An 18,357-nucleotide genomic window follows, 5' to 3' on the forward strand; every position below is an offset into this window, starting at 1 on the left:
AGGATCCCAGCCCCTCCCTCCCGAATGAACAGGAGCCCCATTACCCAGATGGAGCAGGGGACTTACCCATGGGACAGCATTTCCCCAGAGGGGTGGGGAGTCCCAGGCAGAAGGCACAGGGGGTGGGGTCGAGCCCCGTGGCGCAGCTGTGCAGGGGCCCAAGCCAGGTGAGGAAGAATGCTCAGAAACCAGCCACTTTCCTCTGGATGCTGCCTACCAGGCCAGAGGCACCGCAGGGACAAGCCCCGGGACTAAATAACCCCGGAAAAGGGAGAGGTGGGGCGGAGCTGGCCCCAGCAGCTGGCTTCTCCCTCCAGCCCCGCTCGGCAGTCCAGCGCCAGCCCAGCACCGCCTGCCTGTCCCCCGCCTCCCTCCCTGGGGAAGGGAGGAGCCACCTGAAACTCCACCTGGCCCACCAGCCAACTGAGCCGCAAGAAGCTGGGTGCTGCCAGCAAAGCCCAGGAAGTCACCCTGGCCAAGGGAGCACCAGCCAATGGGCAAGTCTCCAGGGGCACAGAAGCCCAGGGGCCTCAGGCAAAGTCCAGAAAGCCCCACTGCTCAAAGAGGGTGAAGCCTGTGCAGGCCCCCCACCCAGCAGTGTTGAGGGGCCGGCCCATCCTCCCACTCTGCCCTGGAGCCAGTCCAGCCCGGCAGGAACACAGGAAAGATCTGGACAGGGAAATGGGACAGCCTGAAAGGCAAGAGGGAGTCAGGCGGGACGGAGAGGTTCTCAGGGTCACAAAAAACAGACGTCAACACTAAGTCACAGGCACATTTATTATCCTGCGGTACAATTAGGTCTTCCCTTCCCCAGCAGTGTCATGGAAGGGCCAGTCCTCAAGAGGCGGCCACGCTGCCACCCGAAGCAGGCCCATGGGGCGGCAAGGTCATGGGCGGCAGGAACAGAGCCTTCAGCTTCCCGGACAGGCTGGCAATCTCGGGATCCTGGGCTTCGTAAGACTTGACAAGGCGGGCAAACTTAAGAACACCTGCAAAGGGGAACGAAGCATCAGTCCACACCCACAGGGAACAGATGTGCCCAAGATGGCAGGAGGGAGCAGCTTGAGCTGGAGTGGGTGGCTGCTTCCCCTCTGGCCAGGTAGCTGTCTCCAAAACAAGACCCAGGCAATGCCCTGCGTGGTCCGGATAAACTATTTCCTGGTCTACACCAGGCACGACCAGATGGGATGCAGTGAATGACAACATCCCAAAGTAGTATGCTTTCCAGGATCAGATTAACCATTTTAGCAGTTTAGTCACAAGAGCCCAAAGGATGCGTACCCACCAGAACGAGGTCGCCAGTCTATAACCAGGACACAGGAGCATCATGGCCAGCTGGGCGGATCAATAAACACTCTTGGAGAACTCGGTGATCTCACCCAAGAAACTGAACTGCCAGACCTCAAATTAGCTGAAACACGTTGCGGGGTAGGGGGTGGGGGGTGGGAGGGGCTGCAGAAGTGTGTGGTCATATAGACATCTCACTAAAAGCCACCAAAATGGGACTCATAGAAAGTTCTGCTGTGACCTCCAGCACTGGTTTACCAGCAGAGCCTGATTCCTCATCTTAAAACGGAATAACAGTATAATTAATGGTAACTACAACATGCACTTAAGAACCTCTCTTGGCTCAAGTTCACAGCAGACCCTGGGCTCTGAGCGCCAACACTGTTAGACTGTGGCTGCCGCCGTGTGGCGAGAAAGGGGACGACGGCTCAGGGACCCAACAGATCCATCGTCCTCTCCTCGATCCAGTGCACCGCCGACCCCCGTCCGACCCACCTTCCCCGTCGCAACTGAAGCCGTAGGCTTTAATAACCTCCTGCTGAATCTGCGTGGCCACGGGCAGCACGAATTGCAGCATTTTGCCCATGTCGTTGCACGCGTTGTCCCGAGCTTCGTCCATGCGAACGGCATTCTCCGGCGCCGAGAACGCCTGGATCACCTCGGCCAGGACCACTGTGCGCAGATGCAGCCCAGAGAGGAGTCGCCGCCGCCAGTGGGCATGCGAGTCCAGCCGACCCGCGCGGCCGAGAGCGCAAAGAAAAGGGCAGCAGATTAGTGAACCTAAGCCGTAATAACCGATGAGCTCGGCCCCCGAATTCCTCGCTCAGAGCGAGGAGGCCCCTCTGAAGAAAGGACGGTCCCGCGCGCCCCCACTTCCCAGCGAATACAGTCACACCTCTCGCCCAGCGCCCTTCTCGAGAAAGGAGCCCACCCGGCAAATGGGAGGCTTCTCACCCTTGGCCTGCTCGGCGCTCAGGGCCGCGGATTGAGCCGAAGCGGACGCCATGGGATAAAAGATGCACGTGCGGTAGCGACGAACTGGCAAAAAACGAACCGGTTTCTAGCGCGGCCCTCCCGACGCAGGGGGGAAGCGAACGGGAAGCTACATCAGACAGAGCCGGAAACTTCCAGACAAGAGTCCCAACCTCCCGGATCTTCTCCACTAGCAACTGGCTAGCCACACATAAACCAAAAAAAAAAAAAAAAAAAAAACCCGAATCGGGAAAAAAAACAACAGCTTCTCACCCAAATATCAGTCTATTGTTGATAACCACTTATGTGGGAGGGGCTTTCCGGTACAAACCGGAAAACCTGCTAGACAAATTCTAAAAGAGCTGTAACACTGCGTATGCAGAGGCCGGAGAGAGCGCGGCATAGCCATCAACCCCGCTGTCGGTGAGGGTGAGCCCCGACGGCCGGTTCCTAGCTCCTACTGCTGTACAGATAACGAGACACACTGCGACTTTCGGAGGGGAAGACCATGTTCTAAGGAACTTTCCTAAATCCTTCGTGTCTAGAGTTTGTGAACGTTGGGTGGGGGCCTATGCAAATGAGACGATGCCGATTGGCTGAGTAGGAAGCCAGTCACGCCCCCTTTAGTTTTTAAGAACGCAGACAGGGTTTAGCCGCAGAAGAGCTCGGCGGGTCCCGCGCTTTCCTAAAATGGTCTTTCTTCGAGGTGTGAGTTGACGCCCTGTAATTTCTCTTCCCTTTTGGGCGTTTGTAATTGTTCCCCCACTCTCTCTCCCCGCTACCTTAGGGTGGTTAAGACACCTGGGTTCTAAACATTGCAGCCACGCCCCCTGCACCTCCGCTATATCACCATTTCTAGCTACTCAACTGAAAGGATTCGGGTCCCCGGAGGCTTCTAGCTGTGGGACCAGTGGCAGAAACGCCTCCCGAGTTTGCGTAGTTCCCTGCAGCTGTCCTGGGCCGCCAGCATCATGACTGCCCAGCCTTGGCAGAAAGGGTCCGGACTTGCCCCGGCACCCCGTTATGGAGGAGCCAGGGCTCCAGGAACCCGGCTCTTTGTGAGTCCCCTCTCCAACTCGCCAGGGTCCCTACCCACTTCCGGGCTGGCGCTAGGAGGTCGCACGGCTTTCTCTCGAGGTGTCACTGCGCGGAGACCCACACCCCCACCCACGCCCCACAGCCCACAAAGAAACAGCCACAGACATCTTCCTGGGGAGTCGTGAGGGTGTTTTTGTTTGGTTGGTTTCGTTTGGGATGTTCTTTAAAGAGCGTCATATAGATATTTATATATATAAATTATTAATGTGGGGGAGGGGAGAGGGGCGTACATCGCAGTGGGGCGCGCACACGTTGGGGGGGCAGCTGGGGAGGGGCAGGGGCGGCACACGATGCTACGCAAAACAGCCACAGCTAACAGATGAAATAATCACACCAGGGGTGGGGGACGGGCAGCGGCCACTGGGGGGGGGGGGGGGTTGGACGTGGGGGAGGAGGAAAGTCGGGGGCCAAGGGAGAGGGACCCGGTCCAAGATAAATGTGCGCTTTCTGCCCCCACCCGCCCCCTCCCCGCCTCCGCACACCACAGGAGCCTCGGCCTTGCATCTGTCTCTTCCTCCCTCCTGCCCAGAGGCCCGATGCCTGGGGCCTGAGCCGCATGGGGAGGCTCTGAGTGGCAGGGGGGGAGAGAGGCCTCCTGGGTCCAGAGGCAGGGGCCATGGTGCTCTCTCGATGGCGGGTCCTACAGCGGCTTGTCGCTTTCCTTCTTCAGATGACTGGGGGGAGAGCAAGCAGAGCAGGGAGTCGGGGGGGGGCGGGGTAGAGACTGAGGTCCGGCCTGACCGCCCAGCTCACTGCGGATGGGTCCCCTCCCGCGGGGGCCACACCCACCCCGGTCGGGCTGGGGTGCACCCCCTCCGCTGACTGCCCTCCGCCGGGTCCCGGGCACCCTGTGGTACCTGTAGTAGTCCTCCTGGGCAGGCAGCGGCACGCTGTGCAGCGGGTGATGGGCATGCAGCCACTGCTGCTGCTCCAGCGCCAAGCGCTGCAACTCAGCCGACTGCGCGTGCATGGCCTGCAGCTGGTGAGCTGCCGACATCGGGGCAGAGAGGGAGGCTGGCAGGTCCCGGTATGGAGCAGCTGTAGGCAGGAAGGGCAGGGGCCACGTGACTGATGAGGTACTCAGGTGGCCAGACACTGTTCATACAGAGGAACCGCCACTAATCAACTTAGGTGACAGTCAGTCCTGCAAGCTGCCAGACGTGGTAAAGATCCAGGCCTCTGAGCCTGACCTTAACATCTGTGCCTCTCAGCCAGGGCCTCGGCCGTCCTGCTTCCATTCCCAGTTCCTCCCGCCACCTCATCTCTCCCCAAGCCCAATCAGACTGATTCCAGCACCTAACTTCCTCCATTCTCTCGAGAGATCGCCCCCCACCCCCAACTTCCATCCTTACCAAAGAGCTGGTGACGAAGAACTTCGTTCTCGTGCAGAGGGTGAGGAAGAAGGGGGTTGGGGAGGGTCCCAGCTGGGTAGGGGATCCGGGTAAGGTGAGACCCTGAGGCCAGGGGGTCAATGAGAGGGTGCACCGAGGCAGAGGCTGGAGGGTAGAGAAGAGGAAGGTGTCAACAGAAGGCAGGTTTGGGGAAAACCATGAACTTGGGTGAAGGGCTCCATGCCTGGAAGAGAGGTGGACGATGAAACACAGGGTGATCCAGCAAATCAAAAAAGGCACAGTGGAGGGGCTAGAGGTCTAGGAGATGGACAGGGCAAGACCCTACAGCAGGAGGGACAGAGGGATGGATGGCAGAGGACAGGAGATTCTAGTTCTCAGAGGGACCTGAGGAATAGGAAGGGAGTGGACTACCGAGAGGAGATAGAAGAGAAAAGGAAGTTTAGGAAATGGGACAGGGAGGAACTTAAAAGAGAACACAAGGAGCCTGGAATGAATTTGAGTGTAAGACTAAATGGGCAGTGTTCTGACAATTAGAAAAATGGTGGAAAGACTCATTGTGAGTAAAGCTCATTGGCCCTTGTTATCCCACAACCTGAGCCACAGGGCTCTTTCTAGAAGGTCACAGATCTATAGATTCAGAGAGGAACATGAATCACCTCTGCCTGAATGGAGAAGATGGCAAGAAACAATAGAGCTGAACCCAGAGGAGCAAGGAAATAGTTATGAGAAGGGCTCAGGGACAGACGCTGTGAGGGGAGGAAGGTCGCACTCCTTTAAAGGTTTCCACCTCCAGCTTCTACCGTGGGGTGTGGGGGGAGATGCAGACCTGAATGTGGCTGGGGTGTGGGGCAGGGTCTCTGCAGTAGGGCTGGGGTAGGAGAGACAGGCTGGGAAGGCAAAGACCAGGGCAATCTCAGGAGAGCAGCTCAGGCCAGACGTGGGGTGGGAAGTCCAGGCCTAAGCAACAGAAGCGCCCAATGACTTGCCAGGGTGCAAAGTGATCCCAAAGGTCCTGGCCAAGGACGAGGGAGTCTCACCTGCGTGGATGGCATCCTGCTGGTGGAGGTGCAGGTGAGAGTGGATGTGAGAGTGCTGGTGGTGATGGGGGGTCACGTTGAGCATCTGCAGCCGCGCCAGCGGGTCATTGCCCAGGGCGGCCACCCTTTCCGCGTGCTGCCTCTCAGCTGCCAGACGCTCCGCATAGGACATGTCAGGCCGCAGGGCGGGCCCAGCTGCCAGCGCTAGACGTTCTCTCTCCAGGGGCCCCAGGCTTGGATGGAAGGGGAAAGGGTGCAAGCCCGGGGGGCCGGGCTGCAGAGCCAGGCCTCCGTGCCGGGGGAAGGGATCCAGGCCTGGCCCAGGGACCCCATGTAGGGGCTCCAGCTCGCTGGGCTTCACCTCAAAGCCAGGCTTGAGGCGGTCACGCAGGTCTCGTTCACGGGCTTCCCGTTCTCTCTCCCGGGCTGCTGGGTCACTGCTGTACAAGGCCGGGACATTGTAACCCAGGAGCCCCGGGTCCACTGCCCCCAGGGGCACGTAGAATGGATGGTTGCGATTGCCAGGAGACATCACGTGGGGCCGGGCGTATTCACTGAGGGTGCGCAGGGCTGGAGTGTCGGGGCCCAGGTAAGGGGGCACTGTAGCCACAGCACTGCCCGGCTCAAATGGAGGGCGATGGGGCACTGGGCCGAGAGATGGGCACTCCACTGGAGCACGGCCCTCCTGAGCCAACTTCTGTGGGACACAGGGAGACGCGGGGTCAACAAGGCAGGTCCGGGTCCTCAGCTGCTCATTTGTCTCAGCATCTGAATGCCTAAAGCCTCAGCTTACTGTAACTCGGCCTGCCAGGGACTTCCCTGCCCCTTCTCTTCCTACGGAGGAGATGATCTTTCTATGATCCACGAGTACTCTGACCTGAGCTTGCCTTTCTTCAGCCCAGGGATGCAATTCCTGCCGCTGGAATCCTCTGATCTCCATTTCCTGGGTTGCCATAGCTCCTCCTGTTCGACAGGTGGCGTACGCCACCTCCCCACCACCACAACCCCACCTCGAACCTCCCAGAGTCGCGTAGAGGGCGGCCCCCAGGCGGGCGGCGCGCGCAGTGACGCACTCACCACGCTGCGTTCCAGCTCACGCTCCTTCTCGCGCTCGCGCTCCTTCTCGCGTTCCCGCTCGCGCTCGCGCTCCTTTTCTTCGCGCGCGCGCTGCTCGGCCTCGCGCCGCACCTTCTCTACCAGGTCGGCCCGTTTCTTGGCCAGCTTGGAGCCCTCCAGCGGCACGAAGTACAGGTCGCTGCGCGCGCACGAGTTAAAGCCGCGGTCCAGGTGTTTGTTGAACCTGCCAGGCGCCGAGGTAGCGCGCGCTCAGCCCCTGCGAGCGGCACCCCCACCGGCGGCCGAGGGCAGGGCCTGGAGTACTTTGAAAAGCATCAAACGAACGCGGGGCCCATCCCGCGCCCGCCACCCCCAAACCCCGCCCCGGCGCTCACCTGGCCGACTGACTGGCGTGGCTGGGCACATCTACCACCTTGGGAGGGGGCGAGGGGCTGCGGGCCGGGGGCACTGGGCTCTCGGGGGTCTCATATTCCTCGGCCGGCTCCTGTTTAATCTGCGTGGCGCTCAGGGGCGGCCCAGAGGCGGGAGCCGCAGGCGGTGCAGGCAGGGATGACAGGCTGGAGGGCCCCGCAGGCGGCAGCGGCCCGGGCCCCACGGTGGGCGAGCCCGGCTTGAAGGTCCCTGGGCCTGCGGGCGGCGAGGCGCCTCGGTAGCCTGGTGGGGTCCCCGTTCGGAAGGAGGGCGGCGACCCCGGCTTGTATCCAGGTGGAGTGGCTGTCTTGTAGGCCCCTGGGGACGGAGCTCGCTTGCCATAAGGCGGGGGCCCAGGTGGGGAGGCTGTCTTGTAGCCTGCTGGCGAGGAAGCTACTGTGGCAATGACCGTGGAAAGTGTGGCCGAGGAAGTGGTGACCGGAGGCACCGGTGGGAAGGGGTAGGGCGCCCCTGGGGGGCCCTGGGAAGGCGAGGGGTGTGAACCCGGGTAGGACCCTTGAGAGGAGGAAGAGGAATTGGAAGAAGAGGAGGCTGGGGGTCCGTTGGGACCTGCTTGGCTGTAGGACACCTGACTGTGAGGTGGGGGCAGGTGTGCTGGCCCTGGTGGATAGGGCCTCAGAGACCCCAGGGAGGGAGACATGGCATACGGGTGTGCATGGTGGGAACCACCGCTCTCCAGGGGGTGAGGATATGCTCCAGGGGGAGGGGGCCCAGAGCCCCCATGATGTGGTGGTGGTTGCTGCTGCTGCTGCTGTTGCTGGTGGTGGTGGTGATGTGTTGGGGCTGATGGGTGGGCCGTGGACTGGCCTCCAGCTGAAGGAGGGAAGGGACCTGGGTGGGCACTGCTGTTGGCTAAGAGGCGGCCATAGGGAGGAGGTGGGGGGGGACCCTGGCTCCACACAGCCTGGGATGGGAGAGAAGGCTGCGTATACTTGGGGGGCTGATTGGAGACAGAGAGACTGGTCGGGGGAGGGAAGGAGTGGGGATAACTGGGCAGTGCCTGGGAAGCGGGGTACTGGGAGGCAGAGGCAGAGGCCGAAGAACTAGAAGAGGCGGCTGCTGCAGAGCTGCTAGTAGAGGATGAGTAAGGATACCTCATCGGGGGGGCAGGGGCTGAAGAGGAGGACGCAGGGGGCAGAGGATGGGGTGAAGGAGCAAGAGTGGGGCCCTTCTCCGGGCCAGGAGGAAGTCCACCCATGCTCTGCCCCATGGCATGGGGGGAGGGGAGATGCCCAGATAGTGGCTGGGCCCCCAGGCCAGGAGGAGAGGCTGATGCATTGTTAAGGGGTCGCAGGGCAGGTGGGGGAGGCAGGTTCGGTGTCACGTGGGGGAAGGAGGCTGGTGGTGGGGCAGACGGTAGGTTTCCACCACCGACTGGAGTGTTAGGCGGCTTTGTTGGGGGAGCACTACCAGCCCCAGAGCTTGATATTGAAATGGGGGTGGTGGGTGGGGGGTGCTGCTTACCCCCACTAGGGGCCCCCACTGAAGAGGCAGCCCCACCCCCCTTGGGACCCAGTGGGGGTCCAGACAAAACCCCCCCACCAGAGCCCCCAGGGTAGAGCTGTGGATGAGGGGGAGGAGCCCCTGGAGGAGCCTGGAACATCCGAGATGTGGGGGGCTCCATGGGAGCATGATATCCAGTGGGTGTCACAGAAGGGTGGGGTTCAAAGCCAGGCTCTGGCTGTCGGGGGGTGCTGTCAGGCGGTGGAGGGGAGGGAGGGAAGAGTGGAGGTGGGTGATAGGGGCGGGCAGGGCCCTGGGACAGGCCAGAAGATGAGTCGGAGTCATTCTCCACACTTCCAGGGCTGTAGATGCTAGGAGACGTGCTCCGGTTGTCCTGGTCGATGTCCCTGGGGTCGCTGCTGCCATCGTCATTGAGGCTCCGCCCATCCAGACTGTCCAGATCGGAGGGAGACTGGGGCCGGGGCAGCTCCTGCTGCACAAGAGGGATAGCATGGTGGCCTTTGCTCTTGCTGCCTCCCCGGGATTTGGGGCCTCGCTGGCACAGAATGATTTCCCATCTACAGCACACCACTGCACCACGATGTGAAGAGTACTCTGGCTCAAGCACACCACCCGGCCATCTGGGGATCCTCCACTCTCACAGTCTCTCCACTGCTCCCTAGCAGGCATCCAAGTTCCCTTGGGGCAAACCCAGTTCCTTCCTCAGGCATCCATCTCTAGCATCTTCTCCCATTCCACAGCTGAACCCAAATCCTTATCTTCCACCAGCCCATCTGCCATCCTCTCATCTCATCTACCCTTCTAATTAAACATCCCAGAAATCACTGGTTCTTAAAAAGACCGCTTCTGCATGTTCTTTATGACTTACTCGTTCCTCCTACTGAGACTTCTCACCCTGGATCTCCTCCCCAGACCCTGCCTGAAAACCAGGCCCTACAAAGGCAGAGGCTAGAATCCCCCACCCTCTACTCATTCCTCTTTGGCCCTGCCTGTCCACCTGACACTGGCCAGAGCCCTAAAGATCTGACTGACATCCAGACAGGCCAGTTTCATAAGCACTCGGATAAGACTTTTCTCTCATATTGCAGACAAAGTAAGAATTGTGGGTGAAAGAATGTCAAGAAAATGGGTCATGATGGCAACAAGGGTCTCCCACCTCAGTTTTGGTCTTTTTTGGTGCGTTGGTCTCCTCACTTTCGCTCTCTGAGATCTCTTCACTCCGGCCCTGCTTGCTGACCTTTGGGGTGGAGGCTTCCTCTACTCGGGCTTTCTGTTAGAAAGAAAATTCCTATCTTGTACTCCCGAGCTCCACCAGTGCCCTCAGCCAGACAGGAAGCTCCCCCAACACACACATACACCGTCAGCCCCAGTGCCCGGGCATCCTGTGGCAGGACATGGGGACAGAATACCTTGGCCGTCTGCCTAGACTTCTCGGCTTTGCCATCGCTGCTGGACGTGCTGACCCCACCAGGGGAGGCCCGGCCCCTCGGTCTCAGCTCTTCCCGGGGCCCAGGGGCCTCTTTCTTCCGTCCACTCCTCATTGACATCTGAAGGAGAAGGAAGTGAGCAGATGATGCTGTTTTCTACATTATACCTCATTTCATCCTGTGCCTTCTATTCCCCTCCAGTGGCTGTCACAGAAGGATGGGGTTCAAAGCCAGGCTCAGCTGTCGGGGGAAGAAGAAAGGAGGAAGGAAAGAGTCGAGGAGGGTGGCCAGGGTGAGCGGAGCACTGGGACAGGTCAGAATCTTCCCTGACCGTGGCCTTCTGTGTCTCTCATTTTAGCTCCTACTCACTGAGTCTTTATTCTGTCGTGTCTTCATTCTTCAGGCTGTGGAGACCCCATTCTCCTCTGCCCGGGCAGCTGGATACAGAAACTTCTCTGCTTCACCCTAAGGTCCCCCCAGCTACGGCCTGGGAAGCAAGAAGCAGGCTCTCCGAGTTTTCAGCACCTGGAACTTGCAGGGTCTGTCTGCAGTGAAGCCTGTTGGAAACAGAACCATCAAAGTCTCCAAACTGGAGACCAGAGTCTGAAGGGGGTACTGCTGCACTTGTCAAGGGGCTGAGTGGGCAGCCGGGCCATGACACACTGCTGACTTGCCCATGGGCCGCTCCAGCTGTCTGTAAGTGAGGGAATCTGCTGGCAATGTCATCCCCTTCATCCCTCGGGAAAGCAGGAAGCGCAGATGTTTCTACGCGCCCCAGTTCAGGAGATCACACTACTTCCCCCATGGAAATATATGTGCACACGAAATTCCACAGAGCCTTACAAAAGGAGCACAAAGAAGTGTACCTGAAATATTAGCTGATTTATTGAGTGCCTTCTTTATGTCAAGCCCTTAGTTGACATAAAGCCCCATTTCATTTCATATTTATAACCATCCCTGAAAGTGAAAGTCGCTCAGTCGTGTCCGATTCTTTGTGCCCCATGGACTATACAGTCCAGGGAATTCTCCAGGCCAGAATACTGGAGTGGGTAGCTGTTCCCTTCTCCAGGGGATCTTCCCAATCCAGGGATCGAACCCAGGTCTCCCACACAGCAGGCGGATTCTTTACCAGCTGAGCCACCAGGGAAGCCCAACCCTATAAAGGAGGTAGTCTTATTATTCCCATTATATAGATGAGGAGACTGAGGATCAAAGATTGTGATTGTGACTTGCCCAACTTCACGCGATGAGTACACAGTGAGAACTAGAGACAGTGCCAGAATCAAGTCCCATCCCCCTGACTTCCAAGCGCATGCTTTTTTTTCAGTACTTAGCTATACTCTCATCAGAAGTTGGTGAGAATTCTCAGAAGGCCTAGATCAGTCTCAGAGATATGAAAAGAATCTTTCTTCATATTAGAGTAGGTGGGAGAACAATGTCCCATTCAACAGTGCAAAGGCGCGCAGCCCTACCAATGCCAAGGCCAAACTGAGGTGTCCCCAGAGTAACGAACTTCAGTCCTGAGTCTCATAAGACCCCTGCTCTAGTGCTTGGGTCCCCTAAGGCTGGAGGAAAACCCAGAGCTTTCACTTTACCAACCAAATCCATGGAGATCACTGAGCAAACATTTCGAGTTTATACATAAGTAAGCCTGTCCTCCCATCTGGTTTAGACAGGGGCTCCCAGCTCCTCATAGCCAATCTATATACATCTATATGTTTCCTTATATATCCCTATCTACATAGTCAGCAATTTTCATTTACATTTGTGTTTCCTGCTAAGTGTCACATCTCTCCATGTTACTTACCATAAGATCTTTTGAGAGCAAAAATACTATCTTCTTTTTATTTATTTTTGGTTGCTGCAGGGGGGGTTTTTGGGCCCCGGCTTCTTGTCACATTGGCTTCTCTTGTTGTGGAGCAGAGGCTCAATAGTTGTGGTTCACAGGTCTAGTTGCTCCACGGCACGGGAGATCTTCCCGGACCAGGGGTTGAACCCATGTCCTCTGCATTGGCAGGCAAATTCTTAACCACTAGACCACCAAGGAAGTCCCCAAAATACTATCTTTTTACTGTTTTCTTCCTTTCTATATCCCTCGCAATGTCCTGTACATATGGGTGTTCTGACCTTTTTTTGCTACTGACTTTTAAACCCACTGACTTTAGCAGGTCTTCTCGAATGAAGTGCTGCTGGCCTTGGTGGGAACAGACCAAGCTTAGCCACCTACTCTGAGCTGAAAGCCCTGGCTATGGAGACAGCATTTCCACATTCTATAGCATATTTTCCCAAGGAATACCTTGGGAAAGTAATTCCTCCTCACTCACCTTCTCACTCACCTCCAATGAACCCTCCTGAGGCATGCAGTGAGGGGCGAGCCTAACTTTTCCAGGAAACTTACTAAAAATCTACTTAAAGTCACAAAATAGCTGGGTCAAAGTCCAGGTCTGAGCTTACAACTGATGCTCTGCCCAGTCTGCCAGCCATTTCTCTTCCACTACAACTATTACCGCATTTTTTTTTATTACCACATTTTTGAGCTGCTGTGTAAATTGGTTTTCTAATATTGTCAACCCACCCCCACCAAAACCCAAAGAACAAAACCCAACATAACAAAAGGGGGAAACAATCTTAAGGAAAGCACAAGAGAGGTGATAGTGACTGGTGTGTCTTTTGGCAGCCCCTGTAAAGGAGGGTACTTGTCTTCCTATCACAGAACCATCTTCTCGGTAGGTGAGTCAGGGAAAGGCAGGAATGGATGTACGTGAAGAACAGAGCAAGCCCAGTGTGCCCCTCCCCCACCTCAACTTTTAATCAGTTGACATCTGATAAAATTAGCAATGGGTAGCTCTGAAGAAGAAAAGCAGTCATAAAAGGGTAGGTGACCCTGGGGAGGAGGAGTGGCAGGAGAAAGGAGGAGATAGGGTTGGGTTATACATACATTCCTGAACCAGGAGCCTGTTTTAGCACCTACAAGCTAAGCTAACTACCCTCCTTCCTGCTCTAGCAGTCCGTCACTGTAATTCCAATTTATAAAGCACTTACTGTGTGTCTGCAAAAAACTAAGCAGCTTCACCTTCAGCACCTTACTGCAAAAGTAAAATTATAAAAGCCAGACTGGGGAGGTGGAAACATGAAAAATAAGGAAAAAGAGTCTCTAAGTAAGAACAGGAAAAGAAATTAAGGGAGAAATGTAATAGAGATCAGAAGGAATACATTCGAGGCACAAGGCTTTCTAGGATGGGCTTGCAGAGTAAATTTCAGGAAATTTCAGGCCCAGCCTCTACCATTGTTCCAGAACTTCCAGACTAACAAACCAGTCCTAGATAACAGTGCAGCCCAGACCAGCAGATATGTTATCTGCTGTTAGGTAGGGCCTAAGCTTCAGGATCCACAGTTGTCACTGGGACCTCAGATACCATCTTATCTGTGACCCTTACTCAGTGAGGCCAAGGCTCAAAGAAAGAGAAGTGACTTGCCCAAGGTCACAGGTACTCAGAGGTGCAGCCAGGACTAGACCAGGAACCAGGTCTCCTGGCTCTGGTCCTGAAGCCCACCACACCAGCTGTTCCACAGCCCTCTCCCCTGGGCCACTGTCATCTGGGATGGGCATGGAGGGCCTAGCCATGCTTACAAGGTGGGAGAAATAGAAGGTCGAAGGCTGACTGAGGGAAAGGGTCACCATGGAGACAGTCTGGGAAAAAGGAAAAGGGATACCTGGGAAGGAAGACTCAAGTTTAAGAAAAGGGAGAAAAATCTGCACAAAGATGCAAAAAGATTACTGTATACAAAAAGTCCCGGGACTTGCCTGGTGGTCCAGTGGTTAAGAATCTGCCTGCCGATGCAGAGGACACAGGTTTCATCCCTGGTCCGGGAACAAAGACCCCACATGTTGCGGGGCAACTAAACTTCATATGAGGCAACTAAGCTTCGTATGCCACAACTACTGAGCCTGATCACCCTAGAGCCCATGCTCCACAACAAGAGAAGCCAGCAAGAATGAGAAGCAGGCACCCTGAAGCTCAAGAAAGCCTGTGTACAGGAAAAAGAGCCCGCACGCCACAAAGACCCAAAGCAGCCAAAAATAAAATTAAGTAATAACATTTTTTTAAAGTCTCTAATAATGAACTGCCAAGGATCAGGAGCATTTCTATCTTCCCACCATGCCTAAGGGGAAGGACTTGAAGAAACACACAAGACCTGCAAGGAATATGTCTACTTGTTCCCAAAGACAGCTGGATGGAGGTGGGTGGAGGCTCCGAGGAACCTCCTCTCCACCAGCAGCACCAGAAACATCCTCCAGAACTCAGCCAAGAGTCCCAAGGACACAGTGAAAGGCTGAGGCTCCCATCAAGATTCTGAGCCCCCATCTCTTGGATATCCCACTGGATCATTGCCAAGGCAAGAAAATGGCAGACCCTGCCCCTCAAGAGTCCATCCCAGGGGTCCATCTGTCAGCCACTCCCCCTTCAGTTGCCAAAGCAACTCCTGTCCTCCTATGGCACCCTCAGGGAAGGGAGCTTAAAGAGTACCTACTCCAGTAGAGGTAAGTACATTCACAAAGGGAGATCTTTGAACACAAAACAGTCATGAAGATCCACCCCCTCTTAAAGAAACCACAGCTAGAGGGGCAGTGGCTGCTCTGGGGATTTGTGGGTGGGGGTCACAACTTGTTTGGAGTGCCTGTAAGATTGCCCAGTTCGCTCCAGTCCACCCTCCCAGAAACCGTTTCCCCCAAAGTTTCCCTCCAGGGGTTCTGTCTTCCTCATCACTTGCAGGAGGAACCACACTACTGGGCCCCAGCATGCCCCTCTCCAAGAAATACCTACGCCTGGGATTGGAAAAACAGGGTCAGAGGTGACCCGGAGTTGGGGAAAGAAAATTGAGTCACAAAGGCATCACCTTCCCACTTCCACCCGGGGAATACGCCGGGTTTTTCTTCTCAAAGGCAGCCCTCTCGGAGCGAGTCCCGTTTCCCCCAGGTTCCAATCTCCTCCCTCAATCAGCTACAAACCCTTTCTATCTACCTACCACACCCCTTCCCCATTTCCCTCTTCCCTTCTATACCTGGCACCCCGAACCCCGGGCTCTGACACTCGTGTTCTGGGCCTTCGGGGCTTCTCCTGGAGTCCTCATGCTCCACCTTGCTGCCATCTCTCCATTCCTTTTTGCCTTCGCCCAAAGCCCCCTCCCGGGCACCCCGTTTTTCCTCCGCCAAACTCCCACCTCGGGGTTCCTCTTTGGGTCTCGGGGTCCTGCCTACCCTCCTGCCCCATTGGTCCTCCTCCTGAGACCCTCCCACCTCCCCCTACCTTCCAGATCCTCCAAGTACCCCGACCCCCTTCCCTCCTCGGGGGCCGGCCCCACCCCTTGAGCCCCCAGCCTCAAGCCGGGCATTGCCCGCAGTGGGGGACCAGATCGGAAAAATAACAAATGGAGGCGGCGGCGGCGGCTGCGGGAGGGGGAACTGGGAAGGGTGGGGGTGGGGAGCCGCGGACCAGAACCCCGGCGGGCCCGAGGCCCAGGCGGCAGCAGGGCTTACCTGGTTGTAGCTCGGGACGGCTGGCTGGCTCCGAGCAGATTCGGGGCTCCGGCGCCTCCGGGGGGCGGCGGCGGCCGCTCCCCCGCCCCCCTCTCCTCTTCCCGGCTTCAGTCGCCGCCGCGACGGCGGCGGCGGCGGCCCCGACCCCCCCGGAGGGCGGCCCCCATCCCCTCTCTTACCCCACCTGGCCCCAGTCGCCCGCCGGCCTCCGGAGCAAATCCCGATCCCCACTCTCGCTCGGCCCCTCCCCAGGCCCGCCGCCTCCCCCGGCCACCCGGAACGCCCGGGCCGCGCCACCCGCCCCCGCCGGGCCGCCGTCCGCCCCCGCGGCCCGGCCGGCTCTCCGCGCGGCTGAGACCCGCCGCCTCCCGCCCACCGCCCGCGCCCGCCCGGCGCAGCCCACACCGCCGCGATCCCCGACCCCCTTAGGCGGCCTCCGCCCGCGGCCTCCGCCCCTGCCGGGCGGTCGTCTCCCTCGCCCCTTCCTGGCCCCTCCCCGAGGCCGCCGGTACCCCCGAAACGGGTCCCGGCCCCAGGCCCCTGCCCGATGCGGGGCTGCGGGCGGGCGGGCTGGGCGGTGCGTCCGGCGACTCGCACAGGAAAGCGGACGGCGAAGGGAGGGAGCTTGGGAGAGGGGGATGGGAGAAGGGAGGAAGAGGGAGAAGGAGGGAGCGCGGAGGAACGGAGGAGAGAGGGGCCGGGAGGGAGCCGCGAGGGAGGGAGCGCGAGGCGAGCGGCGAGGGGGGAGGGGATCCGGAGAAGGGGAGGCGCCGCGCGAGCTGGCCGAGACCGAGGCCGAGGGGCCCGGGGCGCGGGGAGGGGTGCGCCGAGGCGGAATGCGGGGAGCCCGCGGGCCTGGCGCTGGAGAGGGCTAGGTGGGGGAGGGGGCGCGGGCCGTTATGGGGGAGGCTGGAGAAGTTTGGGGGGGCCTAGGGGTGTGTGGCGGAGGTGAGGGGGGAGGCTGTGGGTGTGCAGCAAAGCCGCGGGGATGGGGTGAGGTTGGAGGGATGGAGCTTCTTGGGGGCAATGAGATGTGACCAGGGGAAAGAAGCTTGGGGTGACGGCGTCTGTGGCAGACACAGACGGAAGAGGTTTGTTGGGGGGGGTGCAGTTGTGAGAGAATGGGATGAAGTTTGGGGTCCTAAAGAGAGGAAGAAATTGACAAGATGGAGACATTCGAGAGGATGGGTTTCTGGAAGAGTGAAGCGTCTGGGGGTGATGGGTGTTGGGGAAAGAACAGAGAACATAAGAATTTGGGGGAGTGACAAGTCTAGCGATGTCCTGTGGAGAAAGAAGGAAAACTAGAGGAGCCTTAAGAAAGGATGTAGGAGGTGGGGCTAGATGCAGATTCCAAGGGAGACTGGGTTCTGGGTGGGAAACGAAGGTGGGAAACTGGGATGGCTAGATTGGGGGTTGGGGGAGGCGGGTTCTGAAAGAGCTGAGGAGAGTTTTTTGGGCAAGACAAGGGAGATAGAAGGGGGGAGGGGGTAAAGACGGTTAGGAGGAAATGTAAGAGCAGTCTAGGCCTTTGGTGGCCCTGAGAGGAAAAGTCCTTGGGGTGGACAAGCTGGTGGACACGGGAGGGGAAAGCAGGAGAAGGCAACGATAGGAATGAGAAGGACAGGCCGGCAGAGGGAAGACGTTCATTTATGGAAGTGGGACACCCTCCCCAGGCCCTCTGGCTGGCGGTAGCTCCATTTTCCATCTCAAATCTGTCCGAAGTCATCACTCATGGTACTTGTTGGGGTGGGGGGAGGTCGGATGGGGACTAGGCTCCATGTGGAGACAACCTCAAGTGCCCTGATTATTCTAATGTGGAGACCATTCCACCACAGACTCTCTCCAGGCAGCCTCTGCCCCTGACAGCCCCCAGCCACTCCCAGTCTTCAGCCGGGAGGCCAGCACCCCCAGTCCACCCCCCAGTCCACCCCCACCCCCGCCCAGGGTCTCCTGGGCTCTCTCCCTGCCCCACGCCAAGCAGCAACATCTCTCTGGACAAAGGACACCAAGACGCTGGGTGATTTTTGGCAGCAGAGATTGGGAAGGCCAGAGAATGGGAGGGAGGCAGGCTGGGAACCGGGAAGAGCTGGAGCTGGAGTCGGGATTGGGAGCCCTCGCTAGCACTCCAGATTTGGGGTGGGGATGGGGTAGTTGTGCCAGAGGCCGGCTTGAGGCTGAGGGTGGGCCCTGAAGGTGGGATCCCCACCACCACCCAGCCTCCAGAGAAGGAAGGAGACTGGTTATGGAGCAACTGGTAGATTTTTCCTCCTATTTCCCCAGGCCCAGCTCAGCCAAGCTCTAGGAATACCCAGAAGTGCTAAATGGATTCCGTGCACCGGGAGCCTGAGCAGGAAGCCTTCCCTGGCCTAGGAATGAATTCCCACTCTTCAGACTCTTGAATCAGCTGGCACTCACTCTGTTACCCCAGGCCCACCTTATCCCTCAGGGTTTTCCAGACAACTCCACCCCACCCACCCGCTGCCCACTGTCCCTAAGAGGACCCCAGCTCCTTCTCCCCACCCCCAACTTTGCTCCAAGACTCCTCCTCTCCCCGAGGTCCCCCCTCCCCATTGCATTTCCTCTCTCTCTGCACTGCCCAGCTCAGTCCCCCACTGGGCCCTGGCCCAGGCTCTTCCCAACTCCCTTCCAGGCTAAGCCCTTCTGCCTCCTTT

At 58.1% G+C, this 18,357-nt stretch overlaps 2 protein-coding genes, 1 long non-coding RNA gene and 1 other non-coding gene across 7 annotated transcripts; 1 reads left to right on the plus strand and 3 right to left on the minus strand.

Moving 5' to 3' along the window:
• Positions 1-758: 758 nt before the first annotated feature.
• Positions 759-2,785, minus strand: C23H12orf57 (chromosome 23 C12orf57 homolog). Of its 3 annotated transcripts, XM_020878698.2 has the most exons (4): positions 2,533-2,785; positions 2,242-2,325; positions 1,783-1,959; positions 759-989 (listed from the first exon to the last, which is right to left on the minus strand). In XM_020878698.2, the coding sequence occupies exons 2-4, from the start codon at positions 2,291-2,293 to the stop codon at positions 838-840; spliced, it is 381 nt and encodes a 126-aa protein (XP_020734357.1). In that variant the 5' UTR covers positions 2,294-2,325; positions 2,533-2,785; the 3' UTR covers positions 759-837. The 3 variants fall into 3 exon arrangements, with proteins under 3 accessions (XP_020734357.1, XP_020734359.1, XP_070309189.1); XM_020878700.2 differs by lacking the exon at positions 2,242-2,325 and having other exon boundaries at positions 2,533-2,781; XM_070453088.1 differs by lacking the exon at positions 2,533-2,785 and having other exon boundaries at positions 2,242-2,485.
• Positions 2,571-2,632, minus strand: LOC139030705 (U7 small nuclear RNA). Its single transcript, XR_011483113.1, has one exon. It is a non-coding gene; the product is annotated as a U7 small nuclear RNA (small nuclear RNA).
• A 680-nt stretch (positions 2,786-3,465) lies between the features above and the next one.
• On the minus strand, positions 3,466-10,606 carry ATN1 (atrophin 1). Of its 2 annotated transcripts, none has more exons than XM_020878697.2 (9): positions 10,516-10,606; positions 10,129-10,266; positions 9,876-9,989; positions 7,198-9,188; positions 6,824-7,046; positions 5,747-6,443; positions 4,710-4,853; positions 4,215-4,395; positions 3,466-4,031 (listed from the first exon to the last, which is right to left on the minus strand). In XM_020878697.2, exons 1-9 carry the CDS (start codon positions 10,540-10,542, stop codon positions 3,998-4,000), a joined length of 3,549 nt encoding a protein of 1,182 aa, XP_020734356.1. In that variant the 5' UTR covers positions 10,543-10,606; the 3' UTR covers positions 3,466-3,997. The 2 variants fall into 2 exon arrangements, with proteins under 2 accessions (XP_020734356.1, XP_020734355.1); XM_020878696.2 differs by having other exon boundaries at positions 7,198-9,191.
• On the plus strand, positions 6,972-11,115 carry LOC139030537 (uncharacterized). Its single transcript, XR_011482871.1, has 2 exons — positions 6,972-7,061; positions 10,348-11,115. It is a non-coding gene; the product is annotated as an uncharacterized lncRNA (long non-coding RNA).
• Positions 11,116-18,357: the final 7,242 nt, after the last annotated feature.

This window comes from Odocoileus virginianus, chromosome 23 (genome assembly GCF_023699985.2).
Source record: "Odocoileus virginianus isolate 20LAN1187 ecotype Illinois chromosome 23, Ovbor_1.2, whole genome shotgun sequence".
NCBI classification, from domain to species: Eukaryota; Metazoa; Chordata; class Mammalia; order Artiodactyla; family Cervidae; genus Odocoileus; species Odocoileus virginianus.

Coding starts and splice junctions, on each gene's coding strand:
- ATN1 (XM_020878696.2), bottom strand. CDS start 10,542: ATGAAGACACGACAGAATAAAGACTCA. Junction 9,192..9,875: donor CAAAAAAGACCAAAACTGAG/GTGGGAGACCCT, acceptor CCTCTTGTGCAG/CAGGAGCTGCCCCGGCCCCA. Junction 4,854..5,746: donor GCAGGATGCCATCCACGCAG/GTGAGACTCCCT, acceptor TCTACCCTCCAG/CCTCTGCCTCGGTGCACCCT.
- C23H12orf57 (XM_020878698.2), bottom strand. CDS start 2,293: ATGGCGTCCGCTTCGGCTCAATCCGCGGCCCTGAGCGCCGAGCAGGCC. Junction 1,960..2,241: donor GAGCGCCGAGCAGGCCAAGG/GTGAGAAGCCTC, acceptor ATCTGCGCACAG/TGGTCCTGGCCGAGGTGATC. Junction 990..1,782: donor CTTCAGTTGCGACGGGGAAG/GTGGGTCGGACG, acceptor TCCCCTTTGCAG/GTGTTCTTAAGTTTGCCCGC.